The sequence below is a fragment of the Hyla sarda genome, chromosome 4 (genome assembly GCF_029499605.1).
Source record: "Hyla sarda isolate aHylSar1 chromosome 4, aHylSar1.hap1, whole genome shotgun sequence".
Classification (NCBI taxonomy): domain Eukaryota; kingdom Metazoa; phylum Chordata; class Amphibia; order Anura; family Hylidae; genus Hyla; species Hyla sarda.
The window spans coordinates 274,304,624-274,326,013 of record NC_079192.1 but is presented as its reverse complement, the minus strand read 5'-3'; the positions used below and the strand labels follow the sequence as shown (position 1 = coordinate 274,326,013).

The 21,390-nt window shown below is 42.7% G+C and overlaps 1 protein-coding gene across 2 annotated transcripts in view; it reads right to left on the bottom strand.

Annotated features, from left to right (window-relative positions):
- XPOT (exportin for tRNA) overlaps positions 1 to 21,390 on the bottom strand; it is an 81,078-nt gene that overhangs the window by 20,319 nt on the left and 39,369 nt on the right. For both annotated transcript variants that reach the window (XM_056574277.1, XM_056574278.1), the window contains exons 7-16: positions 16,853 to 17,037; positions 15,795 to 15,963; positions 15,382 to 15,618; positions 15,244 to 15,282; positions 15,019 to 15,081; positions 11,320 to 11,444; positions 7,130 to 7,274; positions 5,644 to 5,763; positions 2,304 to 2,398; positions 1,463 to 1,532 (exon numbers count right to left, since the gene is read on the bottom strand). In XM_056574277.1, coding sequence (XP_056430252.1) covers positions 1,463 to 1,532; positions 2,304 to 2,398; positions 5,644 to 5,763; positions 7,130 to 7,274; positions 11,320 to 11,444; positions 15,019 to 15,081; positions 15,244 to 15,282; positions 15,382 to 15,618; positions 15,795 to 15,963; positions 16,853 to 17,037 — 1,248 coding nt within the window. The remainder of the gene's footprint in view (positions 1 to 1,462; positions 1,533 to 2,303; positions 2,399 to 5,643; positions 5,764 to 7,129; positions 7,275 to 11,319; positions 11,445 to 15,018; positions 15,082 to 15,243; positions 15,283 to 15,381; positions 15,619 to 15,794; positions 15,964 to 16,852; positions 17,038 to 21,390) is intronic.

The following is a 21,390-nucleotide window of genomic DNA, read 5'->3' as shown; positions in this document are numbered from 1 at the left end:
AAATTTTGGGGGCTTCCGTTTCTACGTAGTACATTTTTCGGTAAAAATGACACCTTATGTTTATTCTGTAGGTCCATACGGTTAAAATGATACCCTACTTATACAGGTTTGATTTTGTCGGACTTCTGGAAAAAATCATAACTTCATGCAGGAAAAGTAATACGTTTAAAATTGTCATTTCTGACCCCTATAACTTTTTTATTTTTCCGCGTATGGGGCGGTATGAGGGCTAATTTTTTGCGCCGTGATCTGAAGTTTTAAACGGTACAATTTTTGCATCGATAGGACTTATTGATCGCCTTTTATTCATTTTTCATGACCAAAAATGCACTATTTTGGACTTTGGAATTTTTTAGCGCGCACGCCATTGACGGTGCGGTTTAATTAACGATATATTTTTATAATTCGGACATTTCCACACGCGGCGATACCATATATGTTTATTTTTATTTACACAGTTTTTTTTATGGGAAAAGGAGGGTGATCCAAACTTTTAAATAGGGAAGGGGTTAAATGATCTTTATTCACTTTTTTTTGCAGTGTTATAGCTCCCATAGGGACCTATAACACTGCACACACTGATCTTTTACATTGAACACTGGTTTCTCATAAGAAACCAGTGATCGATGATTCTGCCGCTTGACTGCTCATGCCTGGATCTCAGGCACTGAGCAGTCATTCGGCGATCGGACAGCGAGGAGGCAGGTAGGGACCCTCCTGCTGTCCTGTAAGCTGTTGGGGATGCCGCGATTTCACCGCGGCTATCCGGAACAGCCCACTTAGCTAACCGGCACACTTTCACTTTAGACACGGCGTTCAACTTTGAACGCCGCGTCTAAAAGGGTTAATAGCGTGCGGCACTGCGATCAATGCCGCGCGCTATTAGCCACGGGCCCCGGCCGTTGTTAGAGTCCGTGCCCGACCCGCTATGACGCGGTGCCACGCCGTGGTCCCGCGTTATAGATTGGGAGCGGACACATGACGTTCCAGTAAGTCATGTGTCCTTAAGGGGTTAATCATATGGACCTACAAAATAAAGATAAGGTGTCATTTTTACTGAAAAATGTACTGCATAGAAACGGAAGCCCCCAAAAGTTTTCTTCAATTTCGTCGCACAATGATTTTTTTTTTCCCATTTCGCTGTAGATTTATGGGTAAAATGACTGATGTCACTGCAAAGTAGAATTAGCGGCGCAAAAAATAAGCCATCATATGGATTTTTAGGTGCAAAATTGAAAGGGTTATCATTTTTAAAATGTGAGGAGGAAAAAACTGAAAACTTTTGGAGCAGTGGAAACAAATTGAGCCTAAACACAGCCAAAACACCCACCAATCAGTGCTTATGATATATCCAAAACATTCTTTTATAGATAAACACTTTTATGGGCAAGTTATTGACATGCAACATATTGTGCTGGAGCAAGCACCATCTATATACATAAATAGTGACTTAGCAACTTACTGGTGGTGAGAGTTCAAGGAGATCTTGAATCCTAGTTAAGATATCTTCCACAAAGGCATTCATGTGTTTACTAGGAGACAGAAATGGCAAAGTAAAATAGAAACTAAATCTTATTTAAAAAAATAAAATAAAAACACAAAAAACAATCAATAAAAGATGTGTAAAATAAAATAGTAGTAAGAACGTTATATATACCTGAACAGACAATGTAATATAAAATGTAATACACAAGCAGAGTTTTCAAAGCTGAAATCTACAAAATTTGAATACTCCAAAAACTGCAATTGCATGATTTCAACTTAAAGGAGTACTCCAGGATATGAAAACTTTTCCCCTATCCCCTCTAACAGAGCATGCCGGCAGTGTGGAAAAGCCCTTCCCTGGTTAGCTACATTTCATATCTTATACCTGTGAAATTATTACATTGCCACTGTCCTTTCCTAACAGCATGAGAACGAGGCAGGAAAAGTTTGTGCTCAGCGTGTTTTCTCCTGACTCCATGTCACATGATCGAGACGAACAAGCAATGAACGTCTAGGAGAGTCTCAATCACGTGATCCAGAGCCTTGAAGAGGAGCGCGTGGCTGCGCAGGCTTCTTCTGGCTCATTCTTATGATCAATGGAGGTCTGAACATTCAGACCCCCACCAAAACTTTTGACATAACAGGTTCTCAGTCTTTGAATCAGTCTGTCCTTTGTACCCCCTTGTATCTAAGTGCCATCAGTCCTCTGAAAATACGATCAGTTCTGTTTACATACAACAGCATGGCACAAAACAATGAGCAAGTAAATACACAAAGGAAAAAGTATCAATACCCAAATGAACATCACAAGTACTTACTGAAGAGACTTCACAAATCTTGAAAAGAGGTAAGCTGTTCTACTACGAACTTTAGCACTAGAATGACGCAGGCCTCTGTGATCCAAAAACGCCATCTAAAATGTTAAATCATATATAGAAAATGTTATTAAAAAAAGTCAAAGTTATGCTAATAAGTTGTAAAAGTACAGCTGTCAAAATATTTTCAAAATCTTTATGAAGGATGCTCAAAATAAACAGATACATTTAATATGGCCATATTTAAAAAATTGTTTTTATTTTTTACTTATTTTTTTTATTCATGCTCAGGCTGCCGGACTTAAAATAAAAAACCTTAACCTAATTATCGCTGCTCCAGTACCTAGTGCGATCCCCTTCCTGATTCCGGGTCAAAGTGCATTTAAGCTAATCGCTGGCAGCAGCGGCGTCCCGCCTCAGCCAGTGATTGGCTGTGCAGCAGTGTATTAGGTCCTGGCACCAGGAAGACCAGTGTTGGAGCTCAATATGTAACACTGCCGCCTAGTACCAGATAAACGCCAGAGTACACCCTTTAATGAGTCAAGTCACTAAAAGATCAGCAACACTTGATATGCCATTAAAAGCTAAATGCTTGTTTTCACAGTCACTGTTGAGGTCACATAACTAGGCAAAAATATCAGTAAAGAATGTGATTTTAAAACTAGAACTGAGAAGAGTGAGTGAGGCTTTAATGTGGGTGGAAGAAGAACCTGGTATTTATTAGAGCTGCAACTGTTAAAGGCATCAGACATTGGAACTGCAGCTCAGCACCACTGCTGTGGAGCTTGAAAGGAAAACTTGAAATTATCAAATAGCTGAGACAAGTATAATTTGTGTTATCTCCCTCTCCGCTATCTATTCACGTCTGTAGCTGAGCATGATATACTGTTTTGGCCAAAAGCTTTCAGACAGAAATATTTGGTTTTCATATAGATTTTTGCTTCAGTATTTTTAAAACCTTTATAGTCTGATATTTCAGTGGTACACTAAAGTACAGTTTTTCATAATACACACATTTCATGAGGTTTTTAACCATGTATTCACAAATACATCAGGTTTATGCAAGGATTCAATATTTACAGTGTTGAGCCTTATTTTAAAGACCGTTCACCCTGGCGTGCTAGATATCAGCTTTTGAGCCAAATCCTGACTGACCGCAACCAATGTCTCCTTAATCAGTGTCAGAGATTACTACAAGATGGGTGTTGTGTTTGTCCACCCACATTTTAAAGATTGACCAAGGGATTGGGATTGAGATCTGGGGAGTTTTCTGACCATGGACCCAAAATTTTACATTGTGGCATGGTGAAGAAAAAAGGAAAAAAAAATAATGTTTTTATTTACTCCTCGTAAAATCTCTCTCGTAGTCTTCATTAGGGGGGGCACAGGAGACAATAGGTATATGCTGCTTCCACTAGGAGGTGCCTTCACTATTTGAAAGAAAGGAAGTGACTCCTCCTAAGCAGGATAAGTAGATTTTTTATGCTTACCGTAAAATCTCTCTCTCTCGGAGGATCCATTGGGGGACACAGAGACTGTGGGTATACCTCGCTGCCACTAGGAGGCTGCCACTAGACATTCAAAAAGAAGTGGGCCCCACCAGGCAGGATATATCCTGCCTACTGACTGAGCTAATCAGTTTAGTCCCAAAGCAGTAGGAGAGGACCAACAGAGAAAGAAACCAGCAGGCGTCCGAGGGAACCAGCCAAAAAATAACCAAACACTATCCCTCGGGCAGAAAACAAAACCATAGTAAACCAAAACAAAAAGGGTGGGTGCTGTGTCCCCCAATGGATCCTCCGAGAATGAGATTTTACGGTAAACATGAAAAATCTACTTTTTTCGGGGACGTACCAGAGAAGTCCCCAGGGTGGGAGAAATACCCAAAACAGGATCAGGCAGAAGACTGAGCCACTGCCGCCTGCAACACCTTGCGACCCAAACCGGCGACAGCGGATGCAAAATGTGCACCTGGTAGAATCTGGTGAAGGTGTGCAAAGACTACCAAGTGGCCGCCTTGCAAAGTTGCAAGGCCAAAGTCCTATTTCGTAGCGCCCAAGAAGCCCCAACGGAACTCTTGGAATGCACAGTCACCTGAAAGGGTGGGACCTTCCCCTTACGACGGTACGATGCAGAGATGGCGGAACGGATCCACCACGAAATGGTCACCTTGGAAGCCAGAAGACCCTTGTCAACGACCCTCCGGAATCACAAAGAAAGCGTCACCCTGCCGGAAAGAGGAGGTGATGGAAAGATAGATCCGGAAAGCGCAAACCACATCCAGACAATGGAGGGAAAGCTCCTTGGCGTTGGATGGAGCCAGACAGAAGGAAGGAAGAACGATCTTGTTCACGTCAAAGGAGACCACCTTGGGAAAGAAAGAGGGAGGCGGACGAAAAACAACCTTGCCCTGGTGAAGGACCAAGAAGGGAGAGCGACGAGAGCCGCCAGCTCAGAGACCCTCCAAATTGAGGTAATGGCGAGGAGGAAGGAGACCTTCCAGGAAAAGGCGAAGGGAAGCGTCCCAAAGAGGTTCAAACAGAGCTTCCCTCAAAGCACTGAGCACCAGGTTGAGATCCCAAGGAGGGGTGGGAGACCGGTACGGTGGAGCCGCAAGGGCCACTCAAGGTACGGACGTGAGGGTTGGAAGCCACGGACGAGAGGGTTGGAAGCAAGCGGCCATTGAATGAGAATAGAAAGAGACAAAACTTGACCTTTAAGGAAGCTGAGCGCCAAATGCCAGACCGGATTGCAAGAAGGCCAGGAGGCGCGGAAAAGAAAAGATAACCGGAGAGACGGACTGAGCCTCACAGCACCTGAAAATAGGTGTTAAATCCTAGCAGAGGAAGGCTTACGAGCCCGCAGCATGGTGCGAATCACCCCGGAAGAAAACCCCAGAGCCCTCTGTAGGTGCAAAATTTAAAGGGTTATGATTTTTAAAAGGTGAGGAGAAAAAAAACGAAAGTGCAAAAACGGAAAAAAAAGTCCCCAAAGAGTTAAAAATAAGGGTCAACATTGTAAATATTGAGTCTGAATAAACTTGATTTATTTGTCAAAAGTAAAAAAAACTATATATATAGTTATATATATATATATATATATTATATATATATATATATATATATATATATATATATATATATATATATATATAGCGGAGACAAATTTGCGAGCTAAGTGCCTCACTATTTCATAGTTTCACATTTGCATCTATTACACCATAGCTGTATAGCTTTCCATGTTTTAACTGCATATTCATGTTTCATCTCTATCTTTGTGCTGGCAGTGTGCTGCTGCATTCATCTGTTGCTGTATGTATATGTATATATATATATTTGCTTACCAGAACATTAGGAATGTGGATGGGTTCAACCGTGAAGAATTTTTCATATCTTACAACAGTTTCAAAAAATTCTAATGTAACAGATGTGTGATTGTAGACACTCACACCTGAGGTCACCAGCTAGGGAAATGCAAAAACAAAATGTTATAACATCCAAGAATGTTCAGCATACAGAACTATAAATTATATGTCTAAAACTTCTACCTTGCACTATGATATACCTTATGCTTTGAAATCAGATAGAAAATGTACATTTCTGCAAAGCTCCATCAGATATTGTATCATGGATCTATTCTCCACAAGCAACACTGACATCAGCAGTAGTGACCCAAAGAGTCCAACAGCAGAAGCAAATATGCAGTGACTGCAATATTTTAAAGGTTTTTGTGCATATGAATACAAGTCATTCTCAGGATAGAGGATAGCTACCTGATCTCTAGTTACTGGGGGTTGAAGACAATGGGAGCTCAGCAACCGCTCCCTTGCACAGAGCATTCTTACAAACCTATCCTATACAAAGAATAGGGTCTGAGATGTTCATGGTGCCTATGTCGATAGGGCTTGCTATATAATTTAGGTAAGGCTGGGTTCACACCATGTTTTCTTAAATACGGCTTCTGTATACGGTTGGGAGGAGGGGGGCGGGGCTTAATCGCGGCGCTTCGTTTTCGGCCGTATGAGGTTTCTCGACTGCAGGCAAAAACGTGGTCGACCACGTTTTTGCCTGCGGTCGGGAAACCGCATACGGCTGAAAATGAAGCCGACCGGAGGCTGCAGTTCACTCCGGTCGGCTCATAGACATACATTAAATACGGTTCCCGAATACGGCTGAGTGCGGGCGCCGCGATTAAGCCCCGCCACCCTCCTCCCAACCGTATACGGGAGCCGTATTTAAGAAAACGTGGTGTGAACCCAGGCTAACACTCAATTTGAGGGGAAAATTTATCAAAAGCTGTGCAGAAGAAAAGTTGACCACTCAGCCATAACAATCAGATCACTTTATTTTTCAGAGACCTTTTTAAAAAGGGAAGAAGCAATCTGATTGGTTACTTTTCCACTGGCATTTATTGCATGTTAGGTTCAATAGGATTCCGCTGTTCCATTCAGAAAGTGGAAATTCTGCAAAAATATAAATCCAGTCTAATTTTGCAGAATTGTGGGCACAATCCCATTGAACTCTATGAGACTTGAATGTCAGTAGAATTGTGTTTAGCTAATACAGAATTCCGCTGCAATTCTGGTAGAATACCGCTCAACTAGCTTTGCTGAATGGAATTTGTGTGAAAATGTGGAAATTCCGCTATGTGAACGTAGCCTAAGTGTGTAATCACACAGTGGATCTGTTGCGAATTTGAAGTTTCCTATTTTACAAAGCAGACAAACATATCACCAACATGATATGCAAGCAGTCACACATGCATACCTGAAAATGTGTTTCTCATGTTTGTGCAACATAAATAGTAAAACAAAAACCATATATATTTACCGTTCTCATCATATCCTGAAGGGCACTTGCTTTGGCAACATCACCACAAAAATGGGCTCCATGGGATGCTGGGATAGCTTCGGCCAACATATACAGCAGCCTAATCGCAACTTCTACTTCCATAAAAGGAGCACTCTGCCAGTTTCTGTGGGAAAACAAACATGAAAAGATAAAGGGGTATTCCAGACCCTGAAAACCTATCCCCCTGTACTGTGGATAAGAAAGAAGTACTGGAGTAATAAGGGGGGGGGGGGGGGGGGGAGGTTTAATAGCGGTTATGCAGGCTAACGCTAAGCCCTGTAAGCCATTCCATATGAAATGTTCACAAGTTGACAAAGATTGCAGTAATTTTCATCAGTTTTGTTTACGTCAATGAACAACAAGGACATGGCGAAAACCTTTTGTCAACTAAAATAAACAGGAATTACCCCTTCACATTTCAAATTATTTTTCAGCAAGTCTGTTAAGATGTCCATATTGCAAAGATTCTTAAATAACTTATCTGTACTTTCCTTGGGTGACAAAGGGGACCATGGGTACAGGCAGCTGTCAACTAGGAGGCAGTAGGATATACTGTGTCAGTAGGAGGCAGACACCGGGCTAGTTGTTTCAGACCAATTTCATCCTTCTTAAACCCTTAAGGACCAATACAAATAAACCTGTACGCCCCTGAAAGACCAGGCCTGTTTTTTCAAATCGGGGATGTCTGTCTTTATTAGAGAATAACTCTGGTAACGTTCTGCCAATCACGATAATTCTGACATTGTTTTTTTGTCACAAGTTGTCCTTCATGTACATAGTAAAAGTAAGCCGATATCATTTGTAGTTTTTTTTTACAATGTAAAAAATCATGAAATTTTTACAAAAAGTTACGATTTTTTGCTATTTTAACACTAATAGGTTGCATATATTTATACTTACTGACCAAATAGTTTATGAAACTAATACTTTCAGATGTCTACTTTATTTTGACATTTTTTGTTTTTAATCAACATTTTAAATTAGTTAGAAGCCTAACAATTTAACTTGAAATTTTGAACATTTTGAAAATTTGAACAGTACATCTTTTTTTTATGTGCTATGCAAGGTTTGCAGAAATTAAAAGGTAGTAGAACATAGGAACACCCCCCCCCCCCCCAAAAGACCCAATTTTAAAAACTAGACCCCTCAAGGTATTCACTAGGGGGTACAGTGAGTATTTTAACACCATAGTTTTTTGGCAGGAATTATTACAAAGTCAGTGTTAAAAATTAGAAATTTGCAATTTTTCACAAATGCATCATTTGGGGGGCATATTTTTTGTACATCACTTCTGATATTGCAAGAAATGCACCCTATATTTTATTAAGCTGCTCGGCCCTTGTTTGGAAATACCCCCGATTAGGCCATATTTGGTTCCTTGGCCGCGTGGTAGGACCCCAAAGGAGAGGAGCCCCTTTTGAATAGTCCCCATTCATACTGCGTTTCTGCAGTATAGGTGTCCGTTGTCATGTCAAAAAAGGGATCCAATGTATATTGTAGCAGTCTCATTCAGAAATGAATGGAGCTGCTACAGTATACGTCAGCATCACCTTTTTAGACATGATGCTGACGGATACCTCTAACGCTGCAGAAACGCAGTGTGAACGGGACGCAGTGTAGGGTCACAGAGCGCATCCGCAGCATATTTCACACCGCGGATGCCCCCCAGCAGTCACAAGGGCGACATCACTGCTGTGGCTGGGTAGCTCAGTGTGTCCGCTCATGACTGCCGGCGGCAGCGTGGACACAAAGCTACCAAGCCGAAGCAGGGAGCTCATTATTGTGACTGTTGGCAGGCATCTGCAGCATGTAATATGCTGCGGATGTGCGCCCTGTGATTCTACACATTATACATTTTTATTTTTCATTATAGTTAATAAATGTATTTTTATTTTATTTCTTTTAAAAAATTTTTACACTTTTTTTTATACTTAATGTTTTTACACTTATTTATTTGATAATTTTTTTCACTTTTTTTGAATGCTTTGGAATACTTCGTATTCCAAAGAATTGCAGATATATGCTGCCTGCTAGTTTTGCACTTGCAGGCAGCATATCAGGACGTGCCTCAGGCACGTCCTGTCAGGCAATAACCAGGGCAGACCTGGGGGTCCTTGTAAAGACCCCCGGCTGCCCAGGTAAGCAGCAGCACACCGTGATCGTTGCGGGGTGCTACAGGAGAGACAGAGGGAGCCCCCTCCCTCTGTCAAAACTCCTTACAGCTCGCGGTCGCTTCCGACCGCAGCTGTAAGGGTTAAACTTCGGTCCCGGCATTATGACAGGTCCCCACCCGCCGGGGATTACACACAGAACCCCACGATCGCGCTGGGGGGTGCTGCAAGGGTGACAGAGGGAGCTCGCTCCCTCCCTCTGTCATAACACTTACAGCCACGGTCACTTCCGATCGCGACTGTACGGGTTAAACTGCCCGGAGCGACGTTTACTTTGCTCCTGCCAATGCGGCAGGGTCCCAGCTGTGTGTTACAGCCGAGTCCCTGCCGTGATCTAGTGGGTGCACTGTGCTGCACCCACGGGAACCAAGGACGAGTATAGACGTCCTGGTGCCGGAACGGCTGCCAAACAGAACGTCTATACTCGTCCTTGGTAGTTATCAGGTTAAGTGTGTTTAGCTAGTAAGGTTCTTTTGTCTTCTATGTTCAAGGATGCAAGATACCGTGGGTCATATAGAACCACTCAGATCCCTCCCTAGACAACCAGGGCGCAGCCTGTAATAGACAGGCTTTTAACCCTTAGTCGCCACTGGCTGGCAACATTACACAAGTTCAACAGTCCAAGGTATCTATTCGCCCCTGCAAACCTACCAAGTTCCGTCCAGAGCAGGTGAGGCATAAAAAAGCAGAAGAACAAAAGGAACAAGACAATGAGGGTCAGTACTGACTAGCATATACCCACCCCAAATGGCATTCCTTCTTGTCCCTGGTCCAGTGACCACTTAGATTTCTCCTTCTTCTCTGGGTCCTCTCTTACCACTGGCTCTCCCAAGCCTTTTGTGATCACCCCTCTTTTCAGCCTAGAGTGGTCGCCCCCTTACTTTCCAAACCTCTTTGTCTACCTGTCAATGCTGTCCCTCTATACTTGGCCAACATCTTATGGCATTAGTGTTAAAGTCTTCCGGCATTACTCCTCCTACTTTCTCCCTACTAAACCCAGCACTAGCCTCAACCCCCCTCTCCCAGTCACCTAGCCACACCTCACTACAGCCAACTATTTATTACACTTTCCTGACAGACACCCCCATTGCATGCCATCTTACTAAGGATTGTGCAGGTAGACCACCGTCTCTTCCATGTTTGTGTAACTTCACATTAAGGTAGTAGCCAAATTTGCCTTCCTCAGGAGTTAAAGTATTTATTACCCAACATGCTTTGTAATTTTCCTCAATTCAGGCAGAATACATTGTGGTACCTATGCCTTAGATCTCTTCTACCTGTGAAATTAACTTGATATGCATTTTGTATTGCCCTGCTACACAGTGTCCTAGACACAACTCAGTACAAGCCACATAACCAGTTACTGGGTGGTGTTACTGTGCTGCTTGGATTCTACTCTTCTGCTATGTTGGTTAACTGACCTGATACAGAACCAGTAACATTACATTTCCCCAGGTAGGGTTCTTGTGCTACTCCTAACCTTATGCTACATGGTGTAACAGAATACGGAATCAACCAAATTACAGTTCCCAGCCAAACTGAAGCCTATCTGCAGGGAAAGGCTGAATTGAAAGAAAAAACAAAAAAGCACCTAAAAAACTAATTTAAGTTTGAATGTCAGTATTTTAGTAACAAACGTATCCCCTATCCCTAGATTATAATGTTAGATTGCTGGGGTATGAATGTGGGCATTACAACGAGCTGTTTACATCTCTCCCATAGGGTCTAAAGCTGCAGGAATGTAATATTGTAATGCCTCTATGGTCATGTGAGGGCTTCCACATTTTATCATCTAGTGGGTGGGGGTCCAGCGGTTGGACCCCCATGAATTTATATTTATCACCAATTTAGTGGACAGGTGATGAGTAGTTGGATTGCCCGTTTAGGGCAGTTTAGTACATGCATTAAGCTTTTTCTGTACATCAGTAACAAATCTAAGCTATTACTCTTCTGAACTGATTTTCTTATTCAAGAGGTAAATTTAGGCATCATACTTACAGTAGTGTACCATTAAAAACTCTTCGGACAGAAGCCAATAATAACTCTGGTGATACTTGAGCAAGACGATCAAGTAATAGTTTCAGCTGTTTCCTGTATTCCACAAACATTGCTTCATCTTCACCCTAGTTTTAAAGAGAGAAGGAATAAAATGGTGGTTTGAAGTACAAGGCAATTATGTAAGCACTGTCCAACACAATAAAAGTGATGGAATAAAGCTAGGGATATATAGCCGCTTGATTTTTAGTTGCGTGAGAGTGCTACAAGTTTGATCTGCTCCGCGCAATGAAATAAAAAGGAACAAGTCGGTTGTCAATACAGTCCAAGGCCTGTACTAGGCCTTTGTAGTATATCTATTGCTACCTATTGCAGCCTTTAGCAATAGAATGCCAATCTAAAATGTAGTTGGAAAAATAAGTTATGGCTTTTAGAAGATTTGGGGGAAGAAAAAAGAAAATATTACACACACACACGTCCATACTAGAATAGCCACCGTTGCTAGAATGTTAATTAGGCTTACAGCACAATGGAGGCGGGAGGCGGTCTGCCAATCTTCTCTGCCTCCATCCTGTATGCTACATTATGCCCATCCATCTTATACATATTTATTGTTTTCCACTCTCATGTCCTAGTCATTACGGTGTGAGGGCGAAGAATAAGCGCAGCAAACAGTATGGATGCAGGGAAGCTCAGCAAGCCGGCTCCCATCTCCATTGCGCTCTAAACCTAACTAGCATTCTAGCAATGAGGCCCTTGGAAACAAAGGGACAAAGTCATAGAATACATCAATTTACTCCTATTTACCAGCACTATAACCCAGTGTATTGGGTTTAGTGTGGTGAACAGCAGTAACTTTCCCTTTAACCCCTTAAGGACAATGGACGTACTCCTACACCCCCGTTTCCGAGTCCTTAAGGACCGAGGATGTTTGAGTACGTCCTGTCCATTCCTGGCCCCCCGCCGCTATCCGGAGGGGAGCCGGTGCCCGATGCCTGCTGAAATCGTTCAGCAGGCATAGCGGCATATCGGCCAGGGGGGGGTCATGATGACCCCCTCCCCCCATGTCGGCAATGGCCGCAGATTGCTGAACAATTCAGCCCAGCGATCTGCGGCGGATTCCGGGTCAATCGGGTCTCCAGTGACCCGGAATTACTGGCTGATCGGGGCCATCTCTGAAGGCCCCGAACAGTCATAGCCAGCAGGGGTGAGGTGGCACTGCTGCCACCTCACGATCGCCCTGATTCAGCCGGTTTACTGGCCGACCAATCAGGGCACCTGCTGCAGGTGTCACTCCCGCAACCCGCTCCGCCCCTCTTCCGGAGGACGTGAACGGGTGTGGGAAGACGACCCCGGGAGCTGGGGACCCCGATTCCCGGCGTCAATGTTGGTATCGGGGCCCCAGGAGCGGCGGCGGCGAGGGACTGACCTTCAGCGGAGCAGCAGTTGGGAGGTGATTGACAGCCTCCTGCTGTTGCTTAGCAACAGCTCCCAGCATGCAAAAAGGGCATGCTGGGAGCTGTAGTTTTGCAACAGCAGGAGGCAGACCACCACAACTCCCAGCATTCCCTTATGGGCATGCTGGGACTTATAGTTTTGCAACAGCTGGAGGCACATTTTTTCTATGGAAAAGTGTACCTTCAGCTGTTGTATAACTACAACTCCCAGCTTGCACAATCAGCTAAAGTGCATGCTGGGAGTTGTAGTGGTGCATCTGCTGGTTGCATAACTATGACTCCCAGCATGCCCGTTGGCAGTCGGTGACTGCTGAGAGTTGTAGTTTTGCAACAGCTGAAGGCACACTGGTTGTGAAACACTGAGTTAAGTAGCAAACCAGTGTGTCTTCAGCTGTTGCATAACTACAAGTCCCAGCATGCCCTTCCGCTGTCCGTACATGCTGGGGGTTGTAGCTTTTGCAACAGCTGAAGGCACACTGGTTGCAAAACACTGAGTTTGTTACCAAACTCTGTATTTCACAAAAAGTGTGCCTCCAGCTGTTGCAAAACTACAGCTCCCCCCCCCAATGTGAATGTACAGGGTACACTCACATGGGCGGAGGTTTACAGTAAGTATCCGGCTGCAAGTTTAAGCTGCGGCAAATTTTCTGCCGCAGCTCAAACTGCCAGCGAGAAACTACTGTGAACCCCTGCCCATGTGACTGTACCCTAAAAACACTACACTACCACAAAATAAAATAAAAAGTAAAAAACACTACATATACACATACCCCTACACAGCCCCCCTCCTCTCCCCAATAAAAATGAAAAACGTCTGGTACGCCACTGTTTCCAAAACGGAGCCTCCAGCTGTTGCAAAACAACTACTCCCAGTATTGCCAGATAGCCACTGACTGTCCAGGCATGCTGGGAGTTTTACAACAGCTGGAGGCACCCTGTTTGGGAATCACTGACGTAGAATACCCCTATGTCCACCCCTATGCAAATCCCTAATTCAGGCCTCAAATGCGCATAGCGCTCTTACGCTTTGGAGCCCTGTCGTATTTCAAGGCAACAGTTTAGGGTCACATATGCAGTATCGCCGTACTCGGGAGAAATTGGCTAACAAATTTTGGGGGGTATTTTCTGCTATTACCCTTTTTAAAAATGTAAAATTTTTGGGAAACCAAGCATTTTAGGTAAAAATTTTTTTTTTACATATGCAAAAGTCGTGAATCACCTGTGGGGTATTAAGGTTCACTTTACCCCTTGTTATGTTCCCCGAGGGGTCTAGTTTCCAAAATGGTATGCCATGTGTTTTTTTTTTTTTTTGCTGTCCTGGCACCATAGGGGCTTCCTAAAGGTGACATGCCCCCCAAAAATTTGTCGCTCCTTCCCTTCTGAGCCCTCTACTGCGCCCGCCGAACAATTAACATAAACATATGAGGTATGTCCTTACTCGAGAGAAATTGGGTTTCAAATACAAGTAAAAATTTTCTCCTTTTTACCCCTTGCAAAAATAAAAAAATTGGGTCTACAAGAACATGCGAGTGTAAAAAATGAAGATTTAGAATTTTCTCCTTCACTTTGCTGCTATTCCTGTGAAACACCTAAAGGGTTAAAACACTTACTGAATGTCATTTTGAATACTTTGGGGGGTGCAGTTTTTATAATGGTATAATTTATGGGGCATTTCTAAGATGAAGACCCTTCAAATCCACTTCAAAACTGAACTGGTCACTGAAAAATAGTGAGTTTGAAAATTTTGTGAAAAATGTCAAAATTGCTGCTGAACTTTGAAGCCCTCTGGTGTCTTCCAAATGTAAAAACACCTCCATTTTATGATGCAAACATAAAGTAGACATATTGTATATGTGAACCAAAAAAAAAAAATTTTGAATATCCATTTTCCTTACAAGCAGAGAGCTTCAAAGTTAGAAAAATGCTAAATTTTCATTTTTTTTCATCAAATTTTGGGATTTTTCACCAAGAAAGGATGCAAGTTACCATAAAATTTTACCACTATGTTAAAGTAGAATAGGTCACAAAAAAAAATCTCGGAATCAGAATGATAAGTAAAAGCATTCCAGAGTTATTAATGTTTAAAGTGACAGTGGTCAGATCTGCAAAAAACGCTCTGGTCCTTAAGGTGTAAAATGGCCTGGTCCTTAAGGGGTTAAATAGAGAAACAATAGGCTCTTTCTACAAATGTTTACTTTGTCTTTACTTGCAACATTTCTCCAAATTAATCTAAAGAAACACTTGCCTCATTGTCAAAGTTATACTCTTCATCATAAGTTAATTTCTTCATAACCGCCAGCATTATTGCCTACAATGGAAAACAGAAAAGGAAACACCTTGATAATTATGTTTTTATCAAAATTAACTATAAGCAGAAAAAAATAAAGTCAATTTTAACAGGCAGCTTTTATTTAAAGAATATTCTAAAAAAATTAGAAAGTCAAAGTTTTAAAACTTGAGGAACCCTTACCTCAACATTAGTCTTTTGTTGGTCAGAAAGTAACACTAACTACAAATAGAAAAAAAATGGTATCTTAGTTCATTAAGCATGCTTAAACACAACAAAGGAAATTGTTTCCTAAAACAGCATGGCAAGACCATCAAATACCTGTTTCAATATGTGCAAATACTCGTAACAGAATCCAATGATATTGGAAGAAATATCGTCATCTTCGTGGATGAGCAACTGCAACATCAGAGGCACTTTGGATTCTATAGACTGCAGAGTGTCTTGAGCGCTCTTCATGTCTCCAGACTTCACCAACTTGGTCCAGCTTACAATCAGAGATTGGCCCATTCCATTGACGAGCTTTGAGAACCTAGCCAGAAAATCCACATCTTCCTCCTAACAAATAAATGTACTGGTTCCTTATGTGAGCCAAGGATGCAAAACACACTGAATAGTCAACTATTAGTCAATTGTTTTTTGTTTTTGAAATATTTAAAGTTAAACTATGCAGTGTAGAGAATCCTCACTAGTCACTGCTATACATGAAGAAACAGGATACGGATGTCACTAACCTGATTAATGCTGAAGAATCCAGCAGACTGTAACACTTGACATAAGGACTCCACCAATTTGGTTTTATCAATTGGATCCATTCCCTTATTTACAATTTCATACAAGCAATCACATGCTTCCTCACGCAGAACCTCAACCGACATGTGACCTAGCAGCATGTTAATAAATCTGAAAGATCAGCAAAGGAAGAATTTACGACAGGTTCATGCTAAAGTCATATGAAGCACTAGAAAACAAAAACAAGACACTACATTGTACAATCATCTAGACAGGTGGTCTCAAACTGTGGCCCTCCAATTGTTGAAAAACTTAACTCCCAGCATGCTCGGACAGCCAACGGCTGTCCGGGCATGCTGGGAGTTGAAGTTTTGCCACATCTGGAGAGCCACAGTTTGAGACCACTGGTCTAGACCACACTGTCTGGTGTATGGATATCACGTATGTATCTATTTTTATTTTCACTGGCTACCTCTTGCCCTACAGCTAGGTAGATCAACATTATTAGCTGAATGCAAGGAACCTCCTGTTCTAAGTAGGGCTAAGATTTCCCAGGATCTGAGGATGTTGTATGGCCTGGCTTTTCGCTGTCAACAACAATCAATCACTTTTCTTTTGCAACAGTTCCGATATCCTCATTTTTATTTTGTTTGCTCTCATTTATACTACACAACAATAGGGCCTTGTCCACACTTCTGAAATTTAGCTTGTCCACTCTGAACCAAATCTGCTGCTCTTTTCAGAGACGTGCGAAATTTAGCAATTCATTTGTGGAAATTCTGTGCGGTATTATGGTTCTGCCATTAAAAAAGTACTGGGCTGTTTTATTACATTCCCGACGGTATTCAGAACAACTGATTTTCGATGCAAGAAGAAGTTGACTTCTATGGAATTTTGATGCTGAATTCCACCCAATGAATGAACATGGGCGGACGCCCATTTTGCAGGAGCAATTGCACTTTTTCAATCAGCAGAATTCCCAATGTTTTTAAAAGGATTCTGCCAATTTAATTTCTACAGTGTGGATGAAGAATGACAGCAATAAAACACATCATCATACCTATCATTAGCAATCAATGTTAGATCTATCCAGGAAACATAGGCTCCAATCACTTCAAGGCACTGGCATGTCAGTTCAGAGTTCGTGTGCTGATAAGTCTGTAAAATTTGGTACCATGATTCTACCAAATTTGGGATACACCGTTCACGCATTGTGTCCTTTAGTAATGTATTCCTGCGAGCTTCCTGCAAGTCAAGTTGAATTTTTGTATGTGAATAACATATCGAAAGACACAAATACTAAAGTATATAATAATATTGATTACCTAAGAAAATAGAAGCATAACTATTAGAGGGAAATTTATCAAGGGTTTACAGATGGCGTTTTGGTAAATTTGTTGCAGAATTGCTATAATTTTTTTTACTTTGTTTCTTTACCGATCACAATGAATGCTAAAGTAAGTGCCCCACATATAAGTATTCTTTTACGTACTGACCTTTTTTAGAAACATTGCAGGCAAATTATAAATTCCCAATCAATATATGCATCTTAACAACAACCATGTTGTGATAAGACAAATCTATACTAGTTGGACACTTTTCTTTACATTTTATTCTTTTTCAAACAAATATAATAATAATAAAAGATTTTGTGAGTACTCCCCATAAAATCCTTATTCTTATTATCATCAAGTTTATTGAGGGACACAGAAGACCATTCATACAGATTGCTACCACTAGGAGGCTACACTAAGCAAAGAAAAAGTGTAAGCTCCTTCTGCACAGACTATACCCCTTGTGCAAACTCTGAGCTTATCAGTTTGGACAGAAGAAGTAGGATCAACTGGAGAAGTCAACAATGTACACTGCTCAAAAAAATTAGGGGAACACTAAGATAACACAAATGTTGTATCAAGAAGAAATGTAGAGTCCTAGGCACCGCCTTCTATCACCTGTCAATTAGCCCGCTGGATAGGTATTAGTGTCTGATGCAGTGTCCCAGTGTCCAATAGTGATATGCAACAATTCTGGGGTGCTCACGTGGAAAATATAGTTGCAAAGATACTGTATATTCGAAATAAGAACGAAGCCCTCACCAGATGCGGTGCGTTTAAATTCTTCAGGCTTTATTTCAAAGGTCTTCCGAAGATAGATCAAGTCGGACACGGGCAGTGTGGGAGAGCTGGAGGGTGGAGTGGCGTGGGGGGGATGCCCATCCCCCCACGCCACTCCACCCTCCAGCTCTCCCGCACTGCCCGTGTCCGACTTCATCTATCTTCGGAAGACCTTTGAAATAAAGCATGAAGAATTTAAAACGCAACGCATCTGGTGAGTGCTTCGTTCTTACTTCGAATATACAGTAACTAAGAGAACACATCCTAGAACTGAATGAATGAACTAATCGTATTAAATACTTTCGTCTTTACATAGTTGAATGCGCTGACAACAAAATCACACAAAAATTATCAATGGAAATCAAATTTATCAACCCATGGAGGTCTGGATATGGAGTCACACTCAAAATCAAAGTGGAAAACCACACTACAGGCTGATCCAACTTTGATGTAATGTCCTTAAAACAAGTCAACATGAGGCTCAGTAGTATGTGTGGACCTCCAAGTGCCCATATGACCTCTTTACAATGCCCGGGACTGCTCCTGATGAGGTGGGGGATGGTCTCCTGAGGGATGTCCTCCCAGACCTGGACTAAAGCTCCTGGACAGTCTGTGGTGCAACGTGGCGTTGGTGGATGGAGCGAGACATGATGTCCCAGATGTGCTCAATTGGATTCAGGTCTGGGGAACGGGCGGGCCAGTCCATAACATCAATGCCTTCCTCTTGAAGGAACTGCTGATACACTCCAGCCACATGCGGTCTAGCATTGTCTTGCATTAGGAGGAACCCAGGGCCAACCGCACCAGCATATGGTCTCTCACAAGTAGTCTGAGGATCTCATCTCGGTACCTAATGGCAGTCAGGCTACCTCTGGCAAGCACATGGATGTCAGAGTCTGGAGACGCCATGGAGAATGTTCTGTCACATGTGATCAGTGTGAACCTGCTTTCATCCGTGAAGAGCACAGGGTGCTAGTGGCGAATTTGCCAATTTTGGCGTTTTCTGGCAAATCCCAAATGTCAAACGCTGTTGGGCTGTAAGCACAACCCCCACCTGTGGACGTCGGGCCCTCATACCACCACCTTCATGGAGTTTGTTTCTGACCATTTGAGTGGATACATGCACATTTGTGGCCTGCTGGAAGTCATTTTGCAGGGCTCTGGCAGTGCTCCTCCTGCTTCTCCTTGCACAAAGGCGGAGGTAGCAGTCCTGCTGCTGGGTTGTTGCCCTCCTACGGCCTTCCTCCACGTCTCCTGATGTACTGGCCTGTCTCCTGGTAGTGCCTCCATGCTCTAGACACTACGTTTGACAGACACAGCAAGCCTTCTTGCCACAGCTCGCATTGATGTGCCATCCTGGATGAGCTGCACTACCCGAGCCACTTGTGTGGATTGTAGACTCAGTCTCATGCTACCACTAGAGTGAAAGCCCCGCCACCATTCAAAAGTGACAAAAACCATCAGCCAGGAAGCATAGGAACTGAGAAGTGGTCTATGAATACTGTGGCACATCCTAAATAAGTCCCCAGGGGAGGAAACAACAATTCACAACCGGTCAGCTAATCCACTGTTGCATGCAATGACCTACAACCAGGGGTGGGGTGTAGATACTTGTGAGGCAGATGTCTAATGGTGTGTAGTGAAGATGCCAGGAAGAGCCACTCTTTTGGTACCTGGTTTTTATCCTGGAGATAATGGAGAAGCCACAAGAGCCCAATACTTACCTGTACAGACTTGCTGGCAAATGTAGCAACTCTAAAGTAGTGGTAAACACTTTAGTCAACTAAATCTATAGCGCACTTAGTCAAATAAAATTTAACAGGTTTAGTTAAGGTTTAATGCAACTTTTTGATAAATGCTTAAATAAAGCAAACTAATAATATACTCCTGAAGTAAATAGATATTAACCTGCTACTACTTATGGTATTAAAGTCTGAAAATTGAATACAGATAAAGATTAACATGACCCCCAACCAAATCTTTACCTGACATTTTAGTCTAGTTTCAGTCTGTTGACTAAAATGTTGATAGATTTTAGTTATAGTTTTAGTCATCATAACTTAGTTTTATTTAGTTTTTAGTCAATTTTAAAAAGTGTTGACTAAAACTATGACCAAAATGATCAGTCAATGAAATTAACTCAGAAATGACAATCACCTGGAAAGGGAATTTTCAATGACAGTTACTGTGGCTGCTTGCACATAATCCCTGTGTAGCAATGCAAGTTACAGTAACCAATGTTTGATATCCTGGGATCAGCCAGCAATGAAGATGCAGGATTCAAGAAAATGGTCACAATAGTTGTGTATATAAATATATGTATATGAGTAGTGAAAGCAAATCCTAGGGTTAGGAGGAAGAATGAAATGAAAAGAAAAAAAAATATGCAAAAACATGGCCTGTAAGGCCACAAAGGAGCCAGAGGCTGGATTGGACTTGAAAGTTGGAGACTTCCGCACATTGATCGCAACACTTAGGAATGGAGTGTGTGAGGGATCAGGGTTAGAGACTGACCTCCTCTCAGGCCCACCGGTCACCAAGAGCGTGACACCATCAACGAAGGAATGTGATAAAGATGTTGAAAACGGCAGTGGCCCAGGGAACCCATAACATAATGGAGGGAAGGGGGGAGCTCCCAGTTGGGATCATCAGAATCACCCCCCTCAGAGTGCCAACCTACCAAGAAGGGGGATTACTGGTGGGAAACCAGCTGGAACCTTGCAGGCCTCTCTGCAGGGAGAGGAATTATTGTTGGGGAACAGGCTGAAACCTGGGTAAACCTTGGACTGATGGGCTAAATAGGAGCTCCAGGGACACAACGTTCACCCCTGCTCAGGTTGGGGAAACAGGGAGACGGAAGCCACACCTATCTCCTCTACTGCAACACTGGGACCACTGTGTGATTAAGGGCACATGCGTTGAGGACCTGTGTGTCAACCACACAGCGGTCCCAGTGCTGAAGTAGAAAAAACAGGGGTGGATGCCCCCAGGGCGCACCCCTGGCCACGTCTATTCTACTAGTGGCTACAGAAAAAGGAGATTTTTTTTATGCTTACCGTAAAATCTCTTTCCCAAAGGATCCATTGGGTGACACAGACCATGGGTGTATGCTGCTGTCACTAGGAGGCTTGACACTATGGCAACAAGAAAATTCGGCTCCTCCCAGCAGGGTATACCCGCCCACAGGCACCAGAGGTAATCAGTTTTAGTCCCAGAGCAATAGGAGAAGACTGACAGGTCAAGAGAAAACAACAAACTGTCCGAGCAATCAGACAAGGCAACTGAACACACCTTCGGACAGATAACTGAAATAGCAACACCAGAAAAAAGGGTGGGAGCTGTGTCCCACAATGGATCCTTCGAGAAAGATTTTACAGTAAGCATAAAAAATCTCCATTTCTCTATCGGCTCCATTGGGGGACACAGACCATGGGACGTACCAAAGCCGTCCCTTGGGTGGGTAAGGAAACAGACAGGTGTACTG